A 27,007-nucleotide genomic window follows, 5' to 3' on the forward strand; every position below is an offset into this window, starting at 1 on the left:
CAATAAGTTAGGGATATTGGCAGGTTCTTCGGTGTGGTTGATTTTGTGTATTAATTATGTTGAAAAAAGTTGTTGGTCCTAATTCTATGGTTATTAATGAGTGTGAAAAAACACAGCATTCTTGATTTCAATACCATAACCCTAACCCCTATTAAAAAAAAAAAAAACTGGAGCTTCCAGGGAAGTAGAACTCAACTGAACTGACTGGACAACTTTAAAGTAGGTCAGTTGTCTGTACTAGATTTGACTTAAGATAGCAACCTACCTTGTGTGGTAAGAGTCTCACACACCATGTTTGATCAAAATCCATAAATATTTGTGGACGTTAAGTTAACGTCGTTTTGGAGCTGAAAACAATATGGCGGCCTATGGCGGCCATTTTGTGGCGGATCGGGTTGGAATGCAATAGCAACCTACCTTGTGTGGTAAGGGTTAAACATTCTAAGTTTGATCAAAATCTGTTAATATTTGTGGACGCTAGAGTGTTAACGTCGTTTTCATGACCAAAAACAAAATGGTCACCTAAGTCCGCCATTTTTCAACGGATCGGGCTGAAATGTAATACCAACCTGGTCCTTGGGGTACGGATGCTGCATGTCAAGTTTGATCAGAATCGGTTGATATTTGTGGACGCTGGAGTGTTAACGTCGAAAAGTTAACGGACGACAGATGACAGACGACAGACGACGGATGCCGGAGGGTTCAGTATGTGATGAACTCAACTGGACGTTAGTCCAGTTGAGTTAATAAACTCACTCCCACAATATCCCTAACTTATTGTGAGTAGTGTACATACATACACACATACATACATACATACATACATACACACATACATACATACATACAGACATACATACATACATACATACATACATACATACATACACACATACACACATGCATACATACATACATACATTCATACATACATGCACACACATACATTCATACATACATGCACACACATACATTCATACATACATGCACACACATACATTCATACATACATGCACACACATACATTCATACATACATGCACACACACATACATTCAAACATACATACATACATACATACATACACACACATACATACATTCATACATACACGCACACACACACACACACACACACACACACACACACACACACACACGTACAGATAATTGCCTTATTCCCCAGTGATGGGACAAGTTTAAATTGATCTATCAATTTAAATTATTGCATGGACTTTAAAACAGTCAAATGTGTTGCACTCTTGGTTTCACTCAGAGCTGAAGCTCTGAGCTACTTATACTGACCACCGCAATATGGTGGTGCAACATTGGGTGGCAGAGGTTGGATTTGTCTCGAAAAAGTATGGAATATTCTCCTTGCTAAATAAAAATAGGCATCAACATTATCCATCCCTGTTCTCCTGTCATTTCAAAAGTGAATGTTGAGCTTTGCCTGCATGCACAACTTTTCAAAAGCAGCGTGGGAAGTGTTCGCCATAAACGGGAGACAGATGAACCCATGGACAGACATGATGGTTCGCAATTTATATGAGATAGCAGGATGCTTGGTTAAGGCTAGGTGTAAGGTAGTCTAACGAATTTGGTTAAATTGTGCAAGTTGTAAATAGAGAGATTTTTTTATATTTTTTTTATTTATGGCATGAGTACTGTTTCATTAATATTTGGTTGGCCAAACACTCAGAATTTACACCAAACAATCAGAATCTGAGCCCCCAAATGCATAGCAATTAAAATTAAAACTACATCGAAGTTGATGATACGCCATAGCAAGTCCCCACACTTCCCACCTTAAGCAAAGTTGAAAGTTGGCAAAAAAAGTTCCACCAAAGATGACCTAATATCCAATTTTGAGTTAAAAAATCTTCTGTTTTGGCCACTGTGACCCCCGGTCCCCAACTTCTGAGGCATGAACCCGGGGTTAAATCCAAAAAATTGTTACATATTTCATGCGTCCCCCAATGTTGATTGCATATACTGTACAAAATTTTATTTTAAAATGTTTTAAAATGTGCCCGTAATTGCATTTTTTGGTATTTGACCTTTGACCCTGGCACCAGGGGGCAGTCCCAAAAATGATACTGCTCTCCTCCCTTCTTGCCATGAGGTGATCATAACTAGCAATTTGGTGAATTACTGAACAACCATTAGGAGGAGATTGTGTGACGGACGGATGGACAGACAGACAGACAGACAGACAGACGAAGCCATTTAAAAAACAAATAAATAAAATGTAGTGTTGTTTGGGTAAAAAAAATGTAGTTTAGCTTTCTCATTGAACAGAAACAACCCAAACAAATACATGAATAACACAGTGAATAACAGACAAGTTAATTATTAAAAAGCAACACTGATTTTAAGTTTAGATTCGTTGGGTCATTTCACAAGCATAGTGTGTTAATGGACTTTAACTTTAGTGTTAGACACAGGGTGGTCATAAACACACTTTGATCCACAGGTTTACTTGGATCATTACAAGAACGATTGTATATGCAATACAGTATGTGTTTAAAACAAACAAATAAACAAAATGTTTTTTTTTTAATGAAAAAAAAACAACTATACAACATTACCCATCCCCCCCCTCATCCCACTCAAAGTCACCAAAATAAACTCTTACTTAAAGCACTGCAATGTTGAAGTGTTTCTGCAGTTCAAACTAAACAGCAATTCATCTTTCCTAAGCCTATAAAAATAGCCATGGAATGCCGCAGCACTCAAGTCACAGTATCAGAGGCCTCGGTAACAAATTTGAATCCAGACTTTCTTTGTCACAAACCAGTCATACTTCCAGGCAACAATGACATCACCAACAAAGTGTTACATAAAATAGGTTTGTTCTCCTCCATGAAAGAACCAAATCGAGGATGTTGACGGGGGTAGACAATCAATATTTAAAATTGCATCTCGCATTCTGCTCTTTACCCGAGACCTTGTAAAGAAACGGCTCCGGCTCACCTTCTCCAGATGAGTCGGTGGTGATGTCCTCATCGTCGAGCAACGTCAGGTCTCTCCGCCATCGTGCTGCAAGCGTTCGCCCCAAATGATGGTCTTGTTCAGCACAGGCATGCTTCGTTGAATAAACGCCCTGCCACAAACAAAAGAAACGAGGTGTAGTTGACAAACAAAGGGGAAGAAAATGTACAGTACTGTTAAGAACTAGAGGGAAAGGATTTTGTGTGAGTGATTTGATTTGATCTGGTATGTCATATGGAGACATGTTCTTTGTAAAATCCCCTTTATATGATTGCTATAGGACTTTTTTTTTCTTTTTTCTTTTTTTTGTATACAACATCGAGGCTCGTGAAAGAGCTAACATTAATCAGACAGAAAGACAAACCAACACATAAAACATATAACATGGGGAGCGGTAGACAAGAAGGGGAGAGAGGGGGAAGGAAACAAATACAACATTTGAGAGCAGGGACATCGAGAGATCTGTGGGAGGGAGAGGTCTTTGGGGGGGGGGAATGGGATGGGGGGGGGTGTGAGAGGTATAAAACATATGGACACTGCAAAGACTTCCAGGAAAGAAGTTTGAATTTCAAACAAAGTGGATCTGGGGTGACTTAGCGGGGGTAGAAAAGATCAAGGTTTTGGATGGGGGAAGATAAGAGATGGTGGTGAACGACATTGTAGCATACTTTTGTGTTGTCCGTATTGTCTTTTCCCTGAATCATATCAAGCAGAACTCAAAGGTTCTCGCATCACCGGAATCTCAGATTGGCTGATTTTTTTCAGATAAAAGGCAATCTCTGTGAGCGGTTAGGAATGCAGAAGCAACTATACCTGCATTCATAGAATACTTACCCTGCACAGTCAACTTATTGCGAGCCAACTCTTGTTTTTGAACATTTTTTTTCTTTGATCCAATATGGCTGCCAGACCACGTGAGCGATGACATCATAAATTTATATTCTCTAAAATAATTGTTGCATAGATCATGCTCAATAAATTTCAAACTGATCAGACTAAGTGTTGTCCCTGATGAATTATGACGTCATAATTATGGCACCAATGACGTCATCGTTAACAACACCTATTCCCCATATGGAGTTCTTTACAATGAGCCATGTTTAAATTTTTTCCATGCAGCGCTTTCGGAGAAATAGAGGTGAAACATTTTTCGGTTTTTCCAAGATGGCGCCTGTACCATATGATCTATGACGTCATGATTATCATTAAAATATTCTGCAGGAGGAGGCGTTCCTATGGTGAAAATTTCGTGCCCATCAGACCAACAGTTGCTGAGAAAAAAAAAATCACAATGATCGGATACGTGTTGCATTTGTCGAATTATGACGATGACATCATCATTAACATATCTTATTCCCCAAGGGAAGTACTTGACAATGAGCCATGTTTCAATTCTTTCCATGGAACGGTTTCGGAGATACAGAGGTGCAACTTTTTTCGATTTGTTTCCAGGATAGCGTCTGTACCACGTGACCTATGATGTTATAATTATCATTAAAAAATTATAATAATAATAATAATAATAATAATTCATTTATTTTGTATAGCGCTTTTCAAGAAGCCCAAAGGCGCTTTGACAGAGTGGAAAACATAATGCATAACAATACATGAAAACAACAATTGCAAAAAGACAAGAATCAATAGGGAAATATTTAAAGCAAAAGGAGGGAGAAGGAGAAGCGATAGTCAGGGGTTAAATGCTGTGGGTTGAATGTTGAATGCAGTGTTGAACAGGTGGGTCTTTAGTGATGTTTTGAATGTGGTGAGTGAGGAGGAGTCTCTGATGGTGTGAGGTAGTGAGTTCCAGAGGGTGGGAGCAGCGATGGAGAAGGCCCTGTCCCCCCAGGATCTGAATTTGGTCCGGATGGAGGGGGTCAGGAGGTTGGTACCAGCAGAGCGGAGGTTGCGGGTGGGAGTGTGTCTGGAGAGGAGGTCAGCCAGGTAGGATGGGGGCCAGGTTATGGAGGGCTTTGTATGTCAAGAGGAGGATTTTGTACTGGATTCTCTGGGGGATGGGGAGCCAGTGAAGCTTGTAAAGGACGGGGGTGATGTGGTCACGGGTCCGGGAATGGGTGAGCAGACGGGCAGCGGAGTTCTGAATGTATTGGAGTTTATTGGTGATTTTTGAGGGTGAACCATAGAGGAGGCTATTGCAGTAGTCCAGACGGGAGGTGATGAAGGCGTGGATGAGGGTTTCTGCAGCCGTGGAGGAGAGGGATGAGCGGAGACGGGCAATGTTTTTCAGGTGAAAGAAGGCTGACTTTGTGATCTGTTTAGTGTATTTGTCGAAGGAGAGGGTTTGGTCAAAGATGACGCCAAGATTCCGGATGTGAGGGGAGGTGGATACTGGGATACCGTCGATGTTGAGGGCAAAGTTATGGGTGGATTTTGTGAGCGTTTTTGGGCCAATGATGATTATTTCAGATTTATCACAGTTAAGTTTGAGGAAGTTGATTTGAAGCCAGAATTTTATTTCAGTGATGCAGTTTGTCAGGATAGAGTGGGTGTCGGTGGAGACGGACTTGGTGGAGATGAAAAGCTGGATGTCATCGGCGAAGCAGTGGAATTGGAGACCATGACAGCGGATTAAGTGACCGAGGGGGGACAGGTAAAGGATGAAGAGGAGGGGGCCAAGAACTGAACCTTGGGGGACACCTTGGGGGAGGGGAGCAGTGGGGGATTTGCAGTTATTGATGGAGATGAACTGGCGTCTGTCAGAGAGGTATGATTTAATCCAAGAGAGGGCAGTGCCGGTAACGTTAAAGGTGGATTCAAGTCGGGTGAGGAGGATGGTGTGATCGATGGTGTCAAAGGCGGCGCTGAGGTCGAGGAGGATGAGAATGTTGAGGTTGCCAGCGTCAGAGGAGAGGAGAAGGTCGTTGGTGATTTTGAGGAGAGCAGTTTCAGTACTGTGGTTGGAGCGGAATCCGGATTGGAATGTTTCATACAGGTTATTGGCAGAGAGGTGATGTTTGAGTTGAGTGGCTACAGCGCGTTCCAAAACTTTTGACAGAAAGGGTAGGTTGGAGATGGGTCTGAAGTTGTTTAGGGTGTCAGGGTTTAGACCAGGTTTTTTTAGAATGGGGGTAACAGCAGCAATTTTGAGGGAAGGTGGGACGATGCCTGTAGACAAGGAGGAGTTTATTGTTGCAATGATAAGTGGAGAGAGAGCAGGGAGGGAGGCCTTGACAAAGCTGGAGGGGATGGGGTCAAGAGTGCAGGTGGCAGTTTTCATTCCTATGAGGAGTTCAGAGAGGTCAGTAGGGGAGATTGGGGAGAACCGAGACAGGGGGTGGCAGGACAAGGGGGGGCAGGTGGTTGGAGGGGGAGTGGGTGCGGCGGTGGAGGAGGAGCCGCACTTATTCTGAAAATTTCGTGTCCATCGGTCTAACAGTTGCAGAGGAATTTTTGTTTTATTTGTACTGATCAGATCAAGCGTTGTACTTGTCGAATTATGACGTCATAATTAAGGCACTGATGACATCACCATCAACATATCTTATTCCTCATGGTGAGTACTTGACAATGAGCAATGTTTCAATTTTTTTCCATTGAGTGGTTTGGGAGATAGAGGGGTAACGTTTTTACAAGATGGCGTCCGTACCACGTGACCTATGACGTCATAATTATGAATAAAAAAATTATACAGGCGGAGGCGCTTCTCTGGTAAAATTTCGTGTCAATCGGACCAACGGTTGCCGAGAAAATGAATTTTTAAAATGCAGACACGTACAGCACACGGCACACGTACGCACCTGAATGCTTAACCCTGCTTTTCGCTTCGCGAGCACAGGGTAATAACATGAAGCCACAGGTGCAGTGGGCAAAACCGGGGTGACACTAAGGCCTGTCTGGTATCACCAAGCGGCGTATCCTCTGGGTTGCGATTCCAGGGGTGTATCATTCGTTACCAGAAACAAGAACGCTGCTAAGTTTCATCAGGTAAACCATGACAGCAGTGCAGTCCTTTATTTTCCTCTTCCTTTCTCTTCCATCATTGGAGTCCAACACATTGCAATTGAACATATACCAGCTCGGTCCAAGAACGAAAGAGTTCATGTTTAAAGAAATCTCCTATGTTCATTTCATGTGCACTTGTCAATGTTTTCTGTGTTCTATGTTGATATTTCTCTGTATTGAAACTTACAGAGATGATAAATACTTGATGATTATCTAACAACATGAAGGATTTGTAATTCTAATAAAAAAAATTAGATTTAAGGATGTTGATAATGTGCTTGCTTGTATAATAATGTGAATTTATACTAAATGTGAAGTGATTGTAAATATGTGTTCACTAACTAAATATGTTTGGGTTTTTTGTAAATCAGCTGGTTCTGTCCCTCTTCCTCTGTATTTCCCATTTACATTCCTTGTTGTAAATTTTATGGTTGAAAGTAAATTCCTGGTTGAAATTGCAAGGACCAATCGCTCGGCCAAACTTTGCAAGGATTTCTCACTCGGATCGCAGTGGTTTGGGCCATTGGTGCTTATGGCACATCATTTCTTCGGGAAGGGCATCTGGGATCGTGCCAAGAACCTCCTCGCGACATTTACTTATTCGTTTATTCATGTTGGAGATTTAACATGGTACCTTCACAATTCCAAAAGATGGTCACGAGCACCTCGCCGACACTAGCCGGGATTTTCAATGTCTTGTGTTCGGAATGTGATGCGCGTTTCCATTGTACACTCCAATGTTTGCTTTCTGGTTCAAAGTGATGCACCGTCACCCATATTGATTATTATGTATTAAAAATTCTTCTTTAGCATTAAATTGTAAGCAGCTATAAGAATATATTCAAGTGACTGGGCTCGTGTTCATCAACTTAAGCACAGAGTTTGCACAAACTTTAGAGAAGCCCAGACATGGACTACTTATCATTCAAGGCAAGTATGTACACCAAGGGTCAAATAAGGTTATGTTAAGAGATGACTGTACACGTGGACTTCACCTTAGGGGCACATAGACATGAGATTGACAACATACTAATGAAAAGAAGATGGAGAAGTGCTGTGCAATCCACCAATGCTCTGCCAGGCACAAACTGTGGGACAGAACATGAACTCCTTATGGCAAAACTATAAAAAGGTGAAAAAAAATAATCAAAAACTGTGAACAGACCTAACTTTGACAATGTATCTAAATAATCTGCAATAATGGTAAAAAACGGTTTTGCGAGCTGGACTTCGTTGACAAAATGCCAAACGAATTGTGGAAAGAGGTTGAAGATATTGAAAAAGAAGAGGCCAAAAACAACATCTGAAAAGCAAGAAGAAAGAAGAAGCTTAAATTGGTGTCTGAACAAGCAATAAATATTGTAGACAGAAGAAGATATATATGTATACAGTGCCTTAGTGATGGTTTGTGGCGTTTGGGGCGAAGGTCAAAAATATCGCCCCCTGCAGGCACTGACAGTCAGAAATTCCTATTGGGGGGCCATATGAAAGAGCTCGAAGCTTCCCCAGCAGGCTCCTCATTTTTTTCCTGGTGTTTTTTTCTTGGTGTTTCCCCTCAAACACTATATTTTCATTCCAAACAGCATCGTTCATCATTCCAATCACAAATTAACACGATAGTGTAGCGGTTACCGGAAGCATGACACAATCACCTTGCACCGGCCGATGACGTAACCGGCGGGCGGTTACTTGCCTGGACTCGCCCCGACGTGTCCGGACTTGCCTTGCCCGGGCGGACTCGATTTGCATACCACGCCCCGTGTGAGAGGCGTGGCTTTTGTGTGGTGAACTTTTGATATAAATTGCCGCCCATGTTAACGGGCTATTCAGTGCTTTTGAGTTCTTTCGAGTTGAGCTAGAATAAATAGCTCAGTGGAACTTCGTTCCTGGTGTCGTCCATTTTGTCCGGCTTTATCGTGCGAGCATAGCTCCACAATTGGTGACCCCTTTTCAAGAACACGGCGATGGAGTCATCTGTAGCTTTGAAGCTCCCTGGCTTCTGGGAATCACACGCAGCCGTCTGGTTCATCCAGGCAGATTCTCTCTTCGCCCTGCGGAACATCACGGAGGACATGATGCGCTACCACCATGTGGTCTCCGCGCTCAACGCCTCCACTGCTGCCCGGATCCTGAGCTTCCGACAGAACCCGCCGAACGCCGACAAATACGGTGCGCTCAAAGGCCTACTCCTCGGTGCGTTTGGACTCACGGAGACCGAACGCGCGCGACAACTGCTCGACCTCCCGGAGCTGGGTGAGGCCCGTCCATTCGAACGCATGGACCACATGCTTGCTCTACTCGGTGACCACAGCCCAGATTTCCTCTTCTGCGAGCTGTTCCTCCGGCAGCTACCCGGGCTGGTACGATTAGCTTTGGCTAATTCGCCCATCACGGACCCTCGCGCCCTGGCCAAGGAGGCCGATAATTTTTTCTCGGCCAGGCGACACGTCGGAGCGGCTGCCTGGAACCCTGGGCCGACCGAGGCAATGCCCGCGCCACGACCGGCACCACCACCGGCCGAGTTAGCGCCACTGGCGGCAGCGGCCGCCGCGACGCCCCGTCGACCGAACCCGACGCGACCGCCGGAGCCTCCACCAGAGCGGACCATGTGCTACTACCACGCCAGGTTCGGGCAGAAGGCCAGAACGTGCCGCCCCCCGTGCACTTTCGGCAGGTCGGGAAACGACCAGGCCGGCGCTCGCTGCCTGCCATGAGCGTCGGCCATTCAGGCAGCCTTCTGTTTATTACGGACACAGCATCCAGGCGGCATTTTTTGTGCGACACCGGCGCTCAGCTGAGCGTGATACCCGCCTCGGTGCAGGACAAACAGGCTGCGCTTTGCGGCCCCGCCTTGGTCGCCGCAAACGGCACCTCCATCCACACCTTCGGTTTGCGCAGCATCGCATTCTGCTTCGGGGGCCAGCGCTTCAGGTGGGACTTCATCACGGCGAACGTGCCCATGGCCTTGCTGGGTGCAGATTTTCTGTGCGCGCATGGGCTTTTGGTGGACGTCAAACGGCGTCGGCTCATCAACGCGGAGACCTTCAGCTCGCTCGCTTGCTCATTGAGCGGCTCCGCACCAACCAAGTTAGCCTGCGCGCTCCCGGCCGCGGACGATTTCACCCGCCTGCTCGCCGAGTTTCCCGCCCTCACGCAGTCGAGGTTTTCGCTTGGGCGTCGCCACTGCACATCGTGCCGAAGCCCGGCGGGGGATGGCGACCATGCGGCGATTACCGCCGCCTCAACGACGCCACCACCCCCGACCAGTACCCGATACCACACATACAGGACTTTTCCGCCCGTTTGGCAGGGCGGGTGATCTTTTCCAAGGTCGACCTCATTCGGGGCGACCACCAGGTACCCGTCCGGCCGGCCGACGTGCCGAAGACGGCGGTAATTACACCTTTTGGCCTCTTCGAGTTCCTTCGCATGCCATTCGGCCTTAAGAACGCGGACCAGGCCTTCCAGCGGCTGATGCACAGCGTGCTGCGCGACCTCACCTTCCTTTTCATCTACTTGGATGACATTCTCGTCGCCAGCACTTCCCGGGTGGAGCACCTCATCCACCTGCGCACGCTTTTTGAGCGCCTCGGCCAGCACGGCCTCATCATCATCCCGGCGAAATGCCAGTTTGGCGTAACGGCTGTCGACTTCCTGGGGCACCACATCACGAAGCGCAGGGCCGTCCCGCTGCCTACCAAGGTGGAGGCAGTCACAAGTTTCCCGCGCCCCCGCTCCATCAAGGCCCTACAGGAATTTTTGGGGATGGTAAATTTATACCACCGGTTCGTGCCTCGCGCCGCCCAACTCATGCGCCCCCTGTACGGAGCCCTCCGGGGCAAGCCGGCCAAGCACGGCGTCGCCTGGACCAAAGAGATGGACGAGGCGTTCATGGGCGCTAAGCTGGCCCTCGCCAACGCGACCATGCTGGCGCACCCGGCGCTCGACGCACCCATCGCCCTCACCACGGACGCTTCCGACTACGCGGTGGGCGCCGTGCATGAACAGTGGGTGAACGGGCCTTGGCAACCGCTGGCCTTCTTCAGCCGGCAGCTTCGCCCTAACGAGCGCAATTATAGCGCTTTCGACCGCGAGCTCCTCGGCCTTTACCTGGCCATTCGCCACTTCCGCCATCTTTTAGAGGGCCGCCCGTTCACGGCGTTTGTGGACCACAAACCCCTGGTCTTCGCCATGGCCAAGGTTGCAGAGCCGTGGTCGGCCCACCAGCAGCGCCACCTCTCCGCCGTGTCCGAATTTACGACGGACATCCGGCAAGTCGCGGGCAAGGTCAATGCTGTGGCCGATTGCCTCTCCCGGTCCAGCGTGAACGCCGTCCACGTCGGTGTGGACTTCGCCCGCATGGTGGCCGACCAGACCGCCGACCCCACGGTGCAAGCCCTCCGGACAGCGGACACAGGCCTGCGGTTGGCCGACGTCCCCTTCGAGGACACAGGCACAGTTCTGCTGTGCGACGTTTCCCTGGGCCAACCTCGCCCCATCGTGCCCACAGGGTGGCAGCGGCACATTTTTGACGCCCTCCACAGCCTTTCCCACCCGGGCCGGAAAGCATCGCAGAAGCTCGTGGCAGCAAAGTTCGTCTGGCACGGGCTCCATAAGGACGTCCGCGACTGGGCCAACGCCTGTATCGCCTGCCAGCGCGCGAAGGTCCACCGGCACACCCAGGCCCCGTTGGCACCATTCGACGTGCCCGCGCGGCGCTTCGACCACATCAATGTGGACCTGGTGGGACCCCTTCCCTCCTCGCGGGGCTTCACCCACCTCCTCAGGATGGTGGACAGGACCACCAGGTGGCCGGAGGCCGTCCCGCTGGCATCAACAACATCTGCCGACGTGGCGCAGGCCTTCATTGGCACCTGGATTGCCCGTTTCGGCGCCCCCTCAGACATCTCCTCCGACAGAGGCCCGCAATTCACCTCCGAGCTTTGGGGCGCGGTCGCCCAGGCCTTGGGGGTCAAGCTACACCGCACCACGGCCTACCACCCCAAAGCCAACGGCTTGTGCGAGCGGTTCCACCGCTCGATGAAGGCCGCTCTCAGGGCCAGCCTCCAGGACGACGGTTGGGCCGACAGGCTCCCATGGGTCCTATTGGGCCTCCGAACGGCCCCTAAAGAGGACCTCCAGGCTTCCACCGCCGAGCTGGTCTACGGCCAGCCACTGCGCGTGCCGGGCGAGTTCATCCCCGACGCCACCGGCCCCTGGTCCCCGATTCGCCAACGCTCGGTCCTCCAGGAGGCCGCCAGGAGATTTGCCCCCGTGCCCATGTCCCACCACGGCTGCCCCCAACCCCACGTCCCCCCAGCACTTCGCAGTGCGGAGTACGTTTTTATCCGGAACGACGCACACCAGGGACTGCTCCGGCCGCCGTACGATGGACCTTTCCGGGTCCTGAAGAGGGACGACAAGTCGTTCATCATTGACATCGGCGGCAAACCGGACCGCATCTCCGTGGACCGCCTCAAGCCGGCCCATTTGGACCTCGACCAACCTCCACGGTTGGCCCTTCCTCCACGACGGGGCCGTCCCCCGTCAACCAAGCCCCCCGACTGACCATCCACCGCCATGCCACCTACCACCCCCACACGAATCGCCAGGGGTCGTTTTGGCCGGGTCATCAAGACCCCCCTCAAACTGACTCTCCCGGTGCAAGTTAATTCTGGGGGGGCGCATGTAGCGGTTACCGGAAGCATTTCTGTTACGGGGCCCCCCCCCCCCCTTTCCTCTGGTCTCGGTGGACCTCCGAACCCCGAGAGGGTCCCCGGCAGAAAGATGTGTTATCCCTGGTTGAAACCCAGCAGATAACGTCCCTCAATGGAACCAGCAAATGAAACAGCCGAACCAATGATGCAACCACACCAAGTTATAAGCAAACCATACTATATTGTAAATCACACACAAAGCCATACAGCAATGGGGCAATCACCCCTACTTTCAAATGTTACGATAATATCCTTGTCAAGCCCCTTAACCCCACTCACGGCACCTCCCCCAATGTCTCTGCTCTCCTCCAAGGCGAAGTCCCAATGTCTCTGTGCGCTCCCGCGATCGGGGAGTCAAGGCCCGGTGGTCAATTGAGGCGTGGACGAGCGAGACGACCCCGAGGTCACGTGCCCAGCCCCCAGCAGCACAGCGGTGGCGAGGAACCTCCCAAAGGTGTGCTCCAACGTACATGTTGCGGTTCCACCCGCGAGCCTCCGTATAATTCTCACGTGTCCCGTTCTGGCACAGCCGTTCCCGGCAATCCACCAGGGAATAATGTCCAGCCGACACGACGAAAGCCAGTTCACGGCCGGGTGCTCGCGTGGCCAAAATGACGGACGGCTTTCGCTCCAACCCGGATTCTCAAGGCCTGGATCCTCCGGAACCTCAAGGAGAATACCCGACGACACCGGCTCCACGCACTCCGGCGATATTTCTTATCGACCGAACTTGTCAAGGACGCAAAGTTCCCTCGCCCAGTACGTCAAACACTCGGCCCAGAGCTTCAACCACCACCTCCCTTTTCGATCTCCTCCCACCTCCTTTTCTTCGCTCCACCTCTTCCGGTCTCGATCCGGATTTCCGGCCACATTTTACCAAGAGCGCTTTTAAATCTTTTACTCACAACAACCCTGTCCCTTAAGTCACCATAAGCATAATATCTAGAATACTTCGAACCAGCAACAATACTCATAACCACAGTCATTAAGGCCGAGTCCGTAACAATGACACAATCACCTTGCACCGGCCGATGACCTAACCGGCGGCGGTTACTTGCCTGGACTCGCCCGGACGTGTCTGGACTTGCCTTGCCCGGGCGGACTCTCGATTTGCATACCACGCCCCGTCGAGAGGCGTGGGTGACTTATTTGCATACCATGCCCCGCCTGAGAGGCGTGGCTTTTGTGTGGTGAACTTTTGATATACATTGCCGCCCGTGTTAACGGGCTATTCAGTGCTTTTGAGTTCTTTCGAGTTGAGCTCGAATAAATAGCTCAGTGAAACTTCGTTCCTGGTGTCGTCCATTTTGTCCGGCTTTATCGTGCGAGCATAGCTCCACAATAGTATTAATATTGTAGTTGTAGGCCTCAGTCGGGAAGCAAACTGTAGTGTCTGTAATTAGGCCATGGCCTGGGGACATCTCCCATAAAGCGGTGTTGTAACTCTTTCCGAAGAACACCGTGGGATCTTTAACGTCCACCAACTAATGCCGACAGATGGGACAGCCAGCTTAACGTCCACCAACTAATGCCGACAGATGGGACAGCCAGCTTAACGTCCACCAACTAATGCCAACAGATGGGATGGCCAGCTTAACGTCCACCAACTAATGCCAACAGATGGGACGGCCAGCTTAACGTCCATCCAGGGATGGCGCACATACTGATGAATCACCCTCCAGTTAAACACCAGGATAACAGTTTATATCTGGGTCTGGATTCAAACCCAGGCTGGACAGATTGAAGGTGATTGTGCTTCCTCTAAGGTATCCTTCCAATCCATCACACTTGCTGAGGCGTCTCACTCTCACCACATTTACCTTTGCTCACTCTCACCACATTTACCTTTGCTCACTCTCACCACGTTTACCTTTGTGTCCAGTCCCTTGGAGAGCCAGCACCTTCGCTTTTTCCCCTCAAACACATGTCTACATCATACGTCACATGTCATACGTCATGGCTAACATGACACGTGATCCTGGAGGTCACTAATTGGGCTCGTAAGGCGCCGCGAGACATCTGGATCTGATCTACACGTGAGACATAAACTCCCAACAGTTACACCCCTCCATCCCTTGGGCCAATGGGTGATCTCCATGTTACCGAGTGCATATTAAACCTCCTCATACAAGATAAGAGATCTACGCAGCAGGCAGCCCAATAATTGCTAACACATGGCGATACAATGTGATATAAATAGGAATTAGGAAAAAAAGTTAATCCGGATTGAAAGGACTTTGTAAACCTCAACCTGACACATTGACACATAGCACGGAGTTTAAATTGTAAAACGTGGTTCTGAAAGTTGCTTCTCGTGATCTCACGAGTTCGTTGTATTATAATTTATATAAAATACAAACAAACGGAGCATTAAAACGTTTTTTTGAGGGTGTAATTTGGCACCTCATTCACATCGCGCCTGGTGCGGTCGCCCCCTCTGCCCTTCCCATCACTACACCACTATATATATATATATATATATATATATATATATATATATATATATATATGTATATATATATATATATATATATATATATATATATGTATGTATATATATATATATATATATATATATATATATGTATATATATATATATATATATATATATATATATATGTATATATATATATATATATATATATATATATATATATATATATATCTATATATCTATATATATATATATATATATATATATATATATATATATATATATATATATATATATATATATATATATATATATATATATATATGTATATATATATGTATATATATATGTATATATATATATGTATATATATATATATATATATATACAGTGGGGAGAACAAGTATTTGATACACTGCCGATTTTGCAGGTTTTCCCACTTACAAAGCACGTAAAGGTCTGTAATTTTTATCATAGGTACACTTCAACTGTGGAAGACGGAATCTAAAACAAAAATCCTGAAAATCACATTGTATGATTTTTAAGTAATTAATTTGCATTTTATTGCATGAAATAAGTATTTGATCACCTACCAACCAGTAAGAATTCCGGCTCTCACAGACCTGTTAGTTTTTTCTTTAAGAAGCCCTCCCATTCTCCACTCATTACCTGTATTAACTGCACCTGTTTGAACTCGTTATCTGCATAAAAGACGTCTCCAGACCGTCTCCGACCACAAAGACCGACCGCAAAGCCGTCTCCAGACCTGTCCACACTCAATCAATCAGACTCCAACCTCTCCACAATGGGCAAGACCAGAGAGCTGTCTAAGGACATCAGGGACAAATTTGTAGACTTGCACAAGGCTGGGATGGGCTACAGGACAATAGGCAAGCAGCTTGGTGAGAAGGCAACAACTGTTGGCGCAATTATTAGAAAATGGAAGAAGTTCAAGATGACAGTCAATCTCCCTCGGTCTGGGGCTCCATGCAAGATCTCACCTCGTGGAGCCTCAATGATCATGAGAAAGGTGAGGGATCAGCCCAGAACTACACGGCAGGACCTGGTCAATGACCTGAAGAGAGCTGGGACCACAGTATCAAAGAAAACCATAAGTAACACACTACGCCGTCATGGATTAAAATCCTGCAGCGCACGCAAGGTCCCTCTGCTCAAGCCAGCGCATGTCCAGGCCCGTCTGAAGTTTGCCAATGACCATCTGGATGATCCAGAGGAGGAATGGGAGAAGGTCATGTGGTCTGATGAGACCAAAATAGAGCTTCTTGGTTTAAACTCCACTCGCCGTGTTTGGAGGAAGAAGAAGGATGAGTACAACCCCAAGAACACCATCCCAACCGTGAAGCATGGAGGTGGAAACATCATTCTTTGGGGATGCTTTTCTGCAAAGGGGACAGGACGACTGCACCGTATTGAGGGGAGGATGGATGGGGCCATGTATCGCGAGATCTTGGCCAACAATCTCCTTCCCTCAATAAGAGCATTGAAGATGGGGCGTGGCTGGGTCTTCCAGCATGACAACGACCCGAAACACACAGCCAGGGCAACTAAGGAGTGGCTCCGTACGAAGCATCTCAAGGTCCTGGAGTGGCCTAGCCAGTCTCCAGACCTGAACCCAATAGAAAATCTTTGGAGGGAGCTGAAAGTCTGTGTTGCGCAGCGACAGCCCCGAAACCTGAAGGATCTGGTGAAGATCTGTATGGAGGAGTGGGCCAAAATCCCTGCTGCAGTGTGTGCAAACCTGGTTAAGAACTACAGGAAACGTCTGATCTCTGTAATTGCAAACAAAGGTTTCTGTACCAAATATTAAGTTCTGTTTTTCTGATGTATCAAATACTTATTTCATGCAATAAAATGCAAATTAATTACTTAAAAATCATACAATGTGATTTTCAGGATTTTTGTTTTAGATTCCGTCTTCCACAGTTGAAGTGTACCTATGATAAAAATTACAGACCTTGACGTGCTTTGTAAGTGGGAAAACCTGCAAAATCGGCAGTGTATCAAATACTTGTTCTCCCCACTGTATATATATATATATATATATATATATATATATATATATATATATATATTATATACTGTATATATATATCTATATATATATATATATTATATACTGTATATATATATATCTATCTATATATATATATATATATATATATATATATATATATACACATACATACATACATATATATTAGCAAGTGTACCCAGCGTTGCCCAGCATCAATTTGTTGTTTTGTTTTCCTATTTTTGTGTGTGCCTAAACACTTCCCTACACCTATGCAGGAAATATTACATTTAATATTATAATAATACACACACACTAATTGGATAATTCAACATCAACTTTCAAAATAGTGATTTTTTGTTTGTTTGTTTGTTTTTTGAGGTGCTTTTATTAATCTTCAAGTCATGCTACAGATTTTCATTTGGATTTGGTCGGGGCTCTGACGAGGCCACTCAAGGACATTTATCTTTTTGTTCCTTAGCCATTCCAGTGTAGCTTTGGTTGTGTGCTTCAGGTTGTTGCTGAAAGATGAACCTCCCTCCCAATATCAGCTTTCTTGCTGAGGGCAGCAGATTTTACTCTGGGATTTTTCGATATTTTGCTCCATCCATTTTCCATTCTATACTAGCAAGTGCCCCAGTCCCTGCTGATGAGAAACATCCCCATAACATGATGCTGCCACCATCATGCTTCACAGTAGGGATGGTGTTCTTTGGGTGATGTGCTGTGTTGGGTTTGTGCCAAACGTAACGTTTTGTATTTAGGCCAAAATGTTCCATCTTGGTTTTGTCAGACCACAAAACTTTTTGCCACATAGCTTCAGAAACTCCGGAGTGGTTTGTGCATACCTCAAATGGGAATCAAGGTGAGCTTTTTTGAGTAATGGCTTCCTTCTTGCCACCGTACAGTACAGGCCAGACTTGTGGAGTGCTTGGGATATTGTTGTCACATGCACCAGTCTTTGCCATTATTGCCTGTAGCTCTTTTTAAGTTGCCATTGGCCTCTTGGTGGCCTCTCTCATCAGTCTCCTCCTTGCTTGGTCATTCAGTTTGGAGGGAAGGCCTGATCTAGGCAGGTCTTGGTGGTACCATACGTCTTCCACTTCTCAATGATTGTCTTGACTGTGCTCCAAGGGATATTCAAGGCCTTTGAATTTTTTTTATACCCATCCCCTGATCTGTGCCTTTCCACAATGTTATCCTAGAGGTATTTTAAAAGCTCCTTGGTGCTCATGGTTGAGTCTTTTCCTTGAAATGCACTACCCAGCAGAGGAAACTTACAGGAACAGCTGATTTTATTATGAAATGATCAGAATCTATACAATTTAACACAAGTGGAAGCCAATTAACTTGGGTATGATTTTGATGGTGATTGGTTACACCTGAGCTAATTTACAATTACTATTATAAGGGGGTGGACATTTACCCAACCAAGATAATCTAGTTTTGTATTTTTGATTAATTTTCTGAAATTTGTAAAATTTGTTTTTTACTTGGAATTTGTGTGTTACGATATGTAAATAAAGGTGGAAAATGTCTGATTTAATGCATTTTAATTCCAGGCTATAAAGCAACAAATGGTGAAAATTTTAAAAGGGGATGGAGACTTGCTCTCGGCACTGTATGTAAATTAGATATTTCTGTATTTCATTTTTAATTATTTTGTTTTAAAAAATTCTAAAAGAAAAATTCACCTTTGACATTATGGGGTATTATGTGTAGATCAGCAATAAAAACAATCTCAATTAAATGCATTTTAAATTCAGGCTGTAACAACAAAATGTGAAAAAGGCAAGGGGTGTGAAAACTTTCTGAAGGCACTGTATATCCGATTCACAGCTCATTATCCGGCTACATGCCAAAGGATGGAATGTTTCAGAGTATCCAAATAATGCCACACCATCATCATTGGGGTTCTGCTCCTTAAATTGCGACTGGCTGGAACACTAAATCTTCTGGCCCCAGGAAGTTTAGGGTGCCACGGTAACTCGCTCACTATTCATAAAAGACTGTGTGATCTTTAATGAAAACTAACTAATGCTTACAGTAATTAACCTTGAATAAAAGATCCACATTAATCTTAGTCTACCTTTGGATATTTGGTCCATTGTTTTCACCATTTCTTTATCACCGTTGTCCCTGCTTTGCAAACTCACAAACCATGGACTTGAAGCATTAGTAACGCATGTTGAAGTTCTTGTCTTTGTATATCCATACATATAGAACTCTTGTCTTTGTATTCTTCTACAAAATGTTGTTACGCATAATCACATTGCTGCACACTGATTGGATATTCTCTTTTGAGACAGAATATCCTTTTATAGACTGCTATATAAGTCCCGGTGTGTACCCCGGTTTAGAATAGGTACACCGTATCTCTGCGCATCGTAAGAGGCGACTAAGGGTTGGCGTCAGGAAGGGCATCCGGCCATAAAAACATTGCCTCAAACAGGGAACCATGATTGTCATGGGGCCCGCAAGGCTAACCCCCACTCTAGCGGGGAAAATGGCCTTAAAACGATCACTCACACACACACATATAAGAGCAGGTGAGAACATTTATGCACCAAGTTTCCATCTGTACTCTTTTCGATGCCAATCTCCTTCACTTTCCACAACTCAAAAATCTTGCAAAACTAATGATGTCTTCTTCTGTCTAAAGTTCAATACTTCAATGTTGCAAGATTCTTCATTGAAAAGAAGCGGAAACCGCCGGAAATGCTTTGGCTCACAAAAGCACATCCTGCCGCTCCTTTTAAATCGAATTGGCTGCCTCTAGATCTTCTTGTGGACCACAGGCACGATGATGTGTGGCAGGTGTGGAATGTGGTTACAGGTACCACAACAGTGAAGGAGTACAAATTGTATTATATATAACCTTCCTTTTTAAGTTGTACATTGATTGTGGGGGAAAATATATAATCAGATCTATACATTTACCTGTGTGTAGGCCCATACACAACACTTTTGAGTGTCCATGCATGTACAGTAATGAAATGACCACATTTTGAACCTTAGGCAGGACTCCGTTCAAAAACTGGACTGAAGAACCTCGACTTTATCTTGGACAAAGCTGCTCATGGACATCTCATATCAACATCCACCTTTTGTTGCACTAATGCTCTGTTACTGTATTGTGTGCTATTTGCAGAATACAATGAGGGCACCACTCACCTATCCTGTTTCAACAACTCCTCTCAACCTCCTGGTTCCGAAACCTCCGCTTGTTCTTTCTTCGTGAGTGCAGCAGGTTAACAGTTATCGTTCACTCCCTGCGTTGTTATCTGTAATTGTGAATCCGTTGCCATGTCTTCTTATGCATACTAACTTGGTGGTGTTTATCAATTTAGAGCTTGTGTTTGTCTACGCCACATGATCATGAGTCTTCAGTCTGACACGTTATCTTTCTTTTCCTGTTTATTCTTTCCTTTCCAACTATTGACCCCATTGCCCAACTGTTAGTTTCCTGCCTTTTTACCCTCTGTAACCTCGCTCTTCCATGAATCTCAATCTTGAGTAGAAATTTGAAAGGCTCATACGGACATGTACCATCGATCAAAGGTGTATTGCTGGGAGCCACGCCACCTCTCCATCAATATCTGATAATCTGGTCATGGACATCTCGTTTCACTGGCTTGTATTTGCCTTCAGGTAAAATGCCTCCCTTTTTTTGACCTGTCTAGCCCACTCCCTACATCAGCTTTGTCTGCGTCGTCATGCTTATTCCAGCCCTGCTTTTAAACAACATTTCTAGATCCTCCACGAGCCTCAAGATTGTACACGAAAAAAATTAAACCTTGACAATATAGAAGAAAAGAACCACTTTTAGAGGCCATTTTTCCCCGCAGAGCAAGGGTTGGCCTTTTTCGGGTACCATGGTACCCTTTTTGAAGCAATGTTTTATGGCCGGATGCCCTTCCTGCCGCCAACCCTGTTAGTCGCCTCTTGCGACACACAGGGAATTACCAGTGAGCTGGTACTCAATTTGCCAACCTGGGAAGGATGACAGGCTGAGTCAACCCCCCTGGCATTAATGCAGTGATCGACCGGGATTCGAACACCAGGATCCTAGGATCCCAAGCCAGCACCCCAACCGCTAAGCCAGCACCAGGCTTTAAACCTTGACAATGATCAATGTAATTCCTGTACACCACATTTCTTGCTATCCGCAATAGTCCTTCATATGCTCCGTTTCTAAAGAATAATGCTTTGATTAAAAAAAAACTCGTTTTAATGAAAATTTCAAGTAAAAATGACAAAAGATGAATAGACAGGAAGTGCATGTTAAGAATATGCTAAGCTCTTAAACTAAAGAAGATCTCGGATCTCTCCGAGCACAGGGCATCAGGCCCAGTTTGGAGTGATCAAAGCATGAAAGCTCAGTGAGCGAGTACAAAACATCCTTCAACATCATCCATAAAATCAGAATGGTGCAGCTGCACCGCAATGATCAGGTACGGATTATACACCGCAGACTGGGAACCCTTTCCAAAATGTAACCACATTCTGGCACTCGAGACGTAATCTTCTGAAGGCCACAGTGGAATCCAATGCCAAATAGCAAGTCCCGTTGGCCTTGGGGGAGTAGACGACATCACTCAAAATAAAAACAAACTGCAGACACAGCTTACACCCAGACAATGTATAACTTGGACCAAAAGCTCCATTTTTATATTGGCAAGGCAATCATGTTTGCTTTTGTGTATTTATATTTTGAAAATAAATCATCTTGAAATACATCTTGCATTATTAGGTTTCCTCTACGTGTAATGTACATGTACAATGTACATGTAATGTAATGTAGAGGAATACATATAGTTATTCCTATAGTTTATTCTTCTTCCTCCCCCACGCCCCGTTTTTCATGTCCGAAAACTTTAAAATCAATGTTCTCTGCAACCGTTGGTCCAATTGGCACGAAATTTTCAACAAGTGATTGGCGAGACCTGGAGAATTTTATACTGCTAATTATGACATCATAGGTCACGTGGTATGGGCGCCATATTGGAAAAAACCTTCAACTTTGCCCCTCTATTTCTCCAAAATGGCTCAATAGAAAACATTGAGTCATGGCTCATTCTAAAGAACTCTGCATTGGGACCAGAAAATGTGTTTATTTACGATATTAAAAGTGCTAATGTTGCGAGGTTAGAATTCAACAAATAGAGCCCTTGAGGCCACGAATATATAATTTTTGTGCATGTTTTCTGAATCTAAATTAAAAATAACAATAAAAATTGAGATTCCAAAAAATTTCCAAATTTCCAAAAAAATTGGGTTGTATCAAAGTGGGGTTGCATTAAAGTGGGGTTGCATCAAAGCAAGGTTGTGTCAAAGTAGGGTTGTATCAAAGCGGGGCTGTATCAAAGCGGAGTTGTATCAAAGTGAGGTTTTAACAAAGCGGGGTTTTAACAAAGCGACGTTGTATCAAAGCGGGGTTGTAACAAAGCGGGGTTGTAACAAAGCAGGGTTGTATCAAAGCGGGGTTGTATCAAAGCGGGGTTGTAACAAAGCAGGGTTGTAACAAAGTGGGGCTGTAACAAAGCGGGGTTGTAACAAAGCGGGGTTGTATCAAAGCGGGGTTTTAACAAAGCGGGGTTGTAACAAAGCAGGGTTGTAACAAAGCAGGGTTGTAACAAAGCGGGGTTGTATCAAAGCGGGGTTGTAACAAAGCGGGGTTGTAACAAAGCGGGGTTGTATCAAAGTGGGGTTTTAACAAAGCGGGGTTGTAACAAAGCGGGGTTGTAACAAAGCAGGGTTGTAACAAAGCGGGGTTGTAACAAAGCGGGGTTGTAACAAAGCGGGGTTGTAACAAAGCGGGGTTGTAACAAAGCGGGGTTGTATCAAAGTGGGGTTTTAACAAAGCGGGGTTGTAACAAAGCGGGGTTGTAACAAAGCGGGGTTGTAACAAAGCGGGGTTGTAACAAAGCGGGGTTGTAACAAAGCGGGGTTGTAACAAAGCAGGGTTGTAACAAAGCGGGGTTGTAACAAAGCGTAGCGTGTCTGATGAAAACGGAGCTGCATCAAAGTGTGTCCGATCAAAAGTGGGGTTGTATGAACGTTGGAAGGCGGAGGAAACCGGTCATCACTCTCAGCAGTTATAAAGTGGCAGTTCTAGTTTTTTTTTTATGTTTGAACTTAAAAATTGCAAAGTGAGTCAGTCGCAGGAGTGCAAAAGGAAGGGTCAAGCTATGGGTCACAGTTTGAGTTGATCCAACTGACAATGTGTCCAGGGTTGCAGTAACACTATACTTTTCATCAAGGACAGTCACAAAAAAGAGCCCCGCTCTCACATCCCACACGATTCCCACATGTCCGATCGTAGCTGGGCCGGGCCCAGACTAGCTGGCCAAGGCCATGGAACACCGTGTCTCATTGCTGCAGTCTGCGTCGAGCTTGCCAGGCACGTGACTTTGCCCTGAAACAACCAAGGCTTGTGTCTGCCAAAGTATATTTATATTTGCCCGACACCATGATACCTACCCCCTTCGTTCGGGCCTTCAGCTCCCGGCTACCAATCACAAATTCCCCTTGCATGGCAATGATACAGCTGGCAGACCACTTTCGAAGTGACGCCAGCACTGCCAAAAGAAACTCTCCAGCTAATGAATGTGGTGAAAGTAATAGTGGCAGAATATACATACAGAGACAGAGCCTCAAAACCTCAAAACCTTAGCATACAGGGTGAGCAGAAGTTCACGAGGTTCAGCCATGCAGGTGAATCGAGCTCGTGTCATATAAAGGTTTTCCCAACTGCAGTTGTGTATTACACTCTTGGAGTTGTACAAGCCTTGATCACAAGCTCAGTGGATAAGTTACAGCCTCTTATAATGGCGTTCAGTCGTCTCAATAACATTGAGACACATGAAAAGTTGCGACCACTCACACAAGCTCACCACGGCAGAGGCTACGACTCAACCTGCTGCTGCACTGTTCACTCCATTGTAGAGTTCCACTTTGACTATCTCCTCAGTAATTCTGCTGTGACAATAAATCAAGCCCATGGTGCTTTCATGGTCTTTTCAAATCACTTTGAAATATTGAAAGAACTTTCCAAAGGTTAAAAAGGAAACACATGTTTACCTCTTGCAATTCTTTGCAACCATACAGAAAGTTATCGACCATCCCTTGCAATAACAATGTTCATTTGAAGGCCGCACATTACTCGTGAATTGACAGAAAACTCACAGATTCACACAAAACCAGACTTGGTGGTGTCATGGTTAGAGGGTCTGCTCTGAGTCTGGGTGGTCGCCAGGTCTCTTTGGTTCGAACCCTGTCCAAAAATGGTATGTGCAAGCAAGGTCATTGCTTGACGTTCAACATTTAAAAGGATAGAGCATGGATAAACTGTGCTGGGAAGGCAATGGCAAACCACCCAGTACACCTTTTTTGGTATACATAGTCGAGGCTTGTTGGAAAAGCTAGAACTTGTACACTGAATGGATCAGGACACAACAGGACAAAAGGAACAGCAGAGAAAGAGGAGGAACATTTGCCAAGAGACTGCATCGGTGGCACCAACACTGTAACAAAGTATGGTAAATCAAGAATTCACAGAAAAGTTTATTTTCACACTTCCGAATGGATTATGATGATAAATATTATTGAAGATGGTGATGAGGACTTTTTGAAAACAAAACCCACATGGGGAAGTGGGTTGGAGAACTTGCATCGTGTCTCAAGGTGCTGGTGTGGATTCAATGGTGTGGATCCACCATTGAATATAGATAGATGGGATGGTCGGCTTAATGTCCCATCATTAAGGAAGGCCTACTATTTGATGTCGCAACAGGATGCAGGATGCAAAAGCACCAGGATGCAAATTGCAGGTTCCCAAAAGCACCAGGGTGACAGTTTTATAGGTGTACCGGGAATCAAACCCACACAAGAAAGCTCAAAGGTGACTGTGATTCAATCATTTATAACACAACCAGTCTTCAATCTCAGCCAAATCTAGATGAACAAGCTTGTCGAAGGCAATTCCTTGCTGCATTCATCTCTCAATACGGAGCCGGTCACAAAGGAAGCCTTCACCTCGCACAAAGCAATCGTTTTTGCCGAAGGGACGGAGCAAGAACAGAAGCTTCAATTATTCCGGAGTTATTCAAAGTACCCCAAACAAGCGGAACCTTAATTTGCACTGCTAAATGAGAGAACAGGGTTTTCCAGCTACACCAGGAAAGCAGGACTTGAACAAAGACTATTTCTTATGAAAATTATTCATTTCCAGTACAAGGTATGTGGCATTTGAGAGGATGTGATCACTACACCCATTTACATGAAGCAAGGATGAAATAATAATCCTTCCATAGTTACTTCTTCTTCTCCTCCTCCCCCACTTCCCTCTGTCCTCAGCCAACCCTCTTCACTCTCCAACCAACCCAACCTTACTGATATCCCTCCTCATGCAATCCTCCCATATCAACCGTAGTCTACCTCTTTTCCTCCTACCTTTTCGTCCCTCAACCTATCCGCTATCTTTCCATTCTCTCTTCCACCATCCACACCAAGTGTCCAGCCCATCTCAGCCGGAATTTCACCAATCTCCCCGTCAAGCTCATCTGCACACCAATCTCCTCCTTCAGTTCATCCATTCTCCTTCTATCTACCCTCTTTTACTCATGCCATCCTCCTGACCCAGTTGTTCTCTCAAACCTGCAGCCTCTGTTGTTGTCCGTTTTTCTCGTGTCACCGTTTTTCTCAAACATTTGTTTCTCAAATGCCTCCTTCCACTCCCCCAGTACTTCCTACATCTTCCGCCCACTCTCCACCACAACAACCAGATCTTCCGCATACAATATCCTCCCCAGAATATATTTCATGCTCACGTTCCTGCTTACCAGCTCCATCATCATGATGAAGATGAGTGGGCTGAGAGACCTTCCCTGCCTCAAACCGATGTTCACATTGAACTCCTCCCACATCCCAGGACCAACCAAAACTCTTCCCTTTATTTCCTTGTACATCCCTTGTGTTACGGATTCGTCACTTCCGTTGTTGTGGTTTTCATCCACTGTAAACATTTTTGGTTCCATGTACTATTATTGTTATCGTTTAAGTGAAATGGAGATAACTGTTTTCAAAAGATGAAAAAGTTAGTGTTTTAAAAGAAACCGGAAACCGGATCGGGAACCGGACAAAAAGAAGAGGAAGAAAAAGCCGGAGCAAGAGAGGTCGGACAAGAAAGCCGAGCTGCTTTGAGGTCTGGAGGAGACGCTGGCGAACGGGGGTCACGAGTGAACTTTGGGTTTCCTGGGAAAGGGATTCCTGCGACAGAGTGGTTATCGCTCTGACAGATAAACCTGCGTGACAGGTTTTGTGGTTGATTCCGAAGAGAATCGTTGGAGTGCCGTTATGCCTCGAGTATGGGCCCGTCAGCCATTTTACCTCGCGCCCGATTTTGCATCGCTCCAGGTTTTTCACCTCGCTCCAACCATTTCACCGCATCCAGATGTTAACCTGGTTTGCGTGTGTGACGTGGATTTTGAGTGGGAATTTGCGGTCCTCCGTTTGGGAGCCGTTGAACGTTCATACCCGAAGGTGTGATTTCCCAGTCGCCTTTTGAGGGCACCTTTGCGCATCTTTGGCAGCGTGACTGTCAACCGAACGGGATTCTGGTCTCGATACGACATCGTTCTGACGATCACCGGAGCGTGGATCGACTTTGGCTTGAAGCCAGGAAAGAGACATTGGGAATGTTCTTTTCGCTCACTTGGAGCACAGTGAGTTATATTGTACGAAACTGATGGTACCATCATAGGAATGATATATTGGTTGTACAATTGATTAATATTATTATTGTGCTGTTATTCTTGTGTGACCTTAATACAATACTTGTTTGTTGGTAACAATTGGTGTGGTTTCACCC

At 45.7% G+C, this 27,007-nt stretch overlaps 1 protein-coding gene across 2 annotated transcripts in view; it reads right to left on the reverse strand.

Annotated features, from left to right (window-relative positions):
* HSPG2 (heparan sulfate proteoglycan 2) overlaps positions 1 to 27,007 on the reverse strand; it is a 411,257-nt gene that overhangs the window by 373,164 nt on the left and 11,086 nt on the right. For both annotated transcript variants that reach the window (XM_068131082.2, XM_078787133.1), the window contains exon 2: positions 2,975 to 3,104. In XM_068131082.2, the coding sequence (XP_067987183.2) occupies positions 2,975 to 3,104 (130 nt within the window). The remainder of the gene's footprint in view (positions 1 to 2,974; positions 3,105 to 27,007) is intronic.

Source organism: Myxine glutinosa, chromosome 11, assembly GCF_964187855.1.
Source record: "Myxine glutinosa chromosome 11, kmMyxGlut1.1, whole genome shotgun sequence".
NCBI classification, from domain to species: Eukaryota; Metazoa; Chordata; class Myxini; order Myxiniformes; family Myxinidae; genus Myxine; species Myxine glutinosa.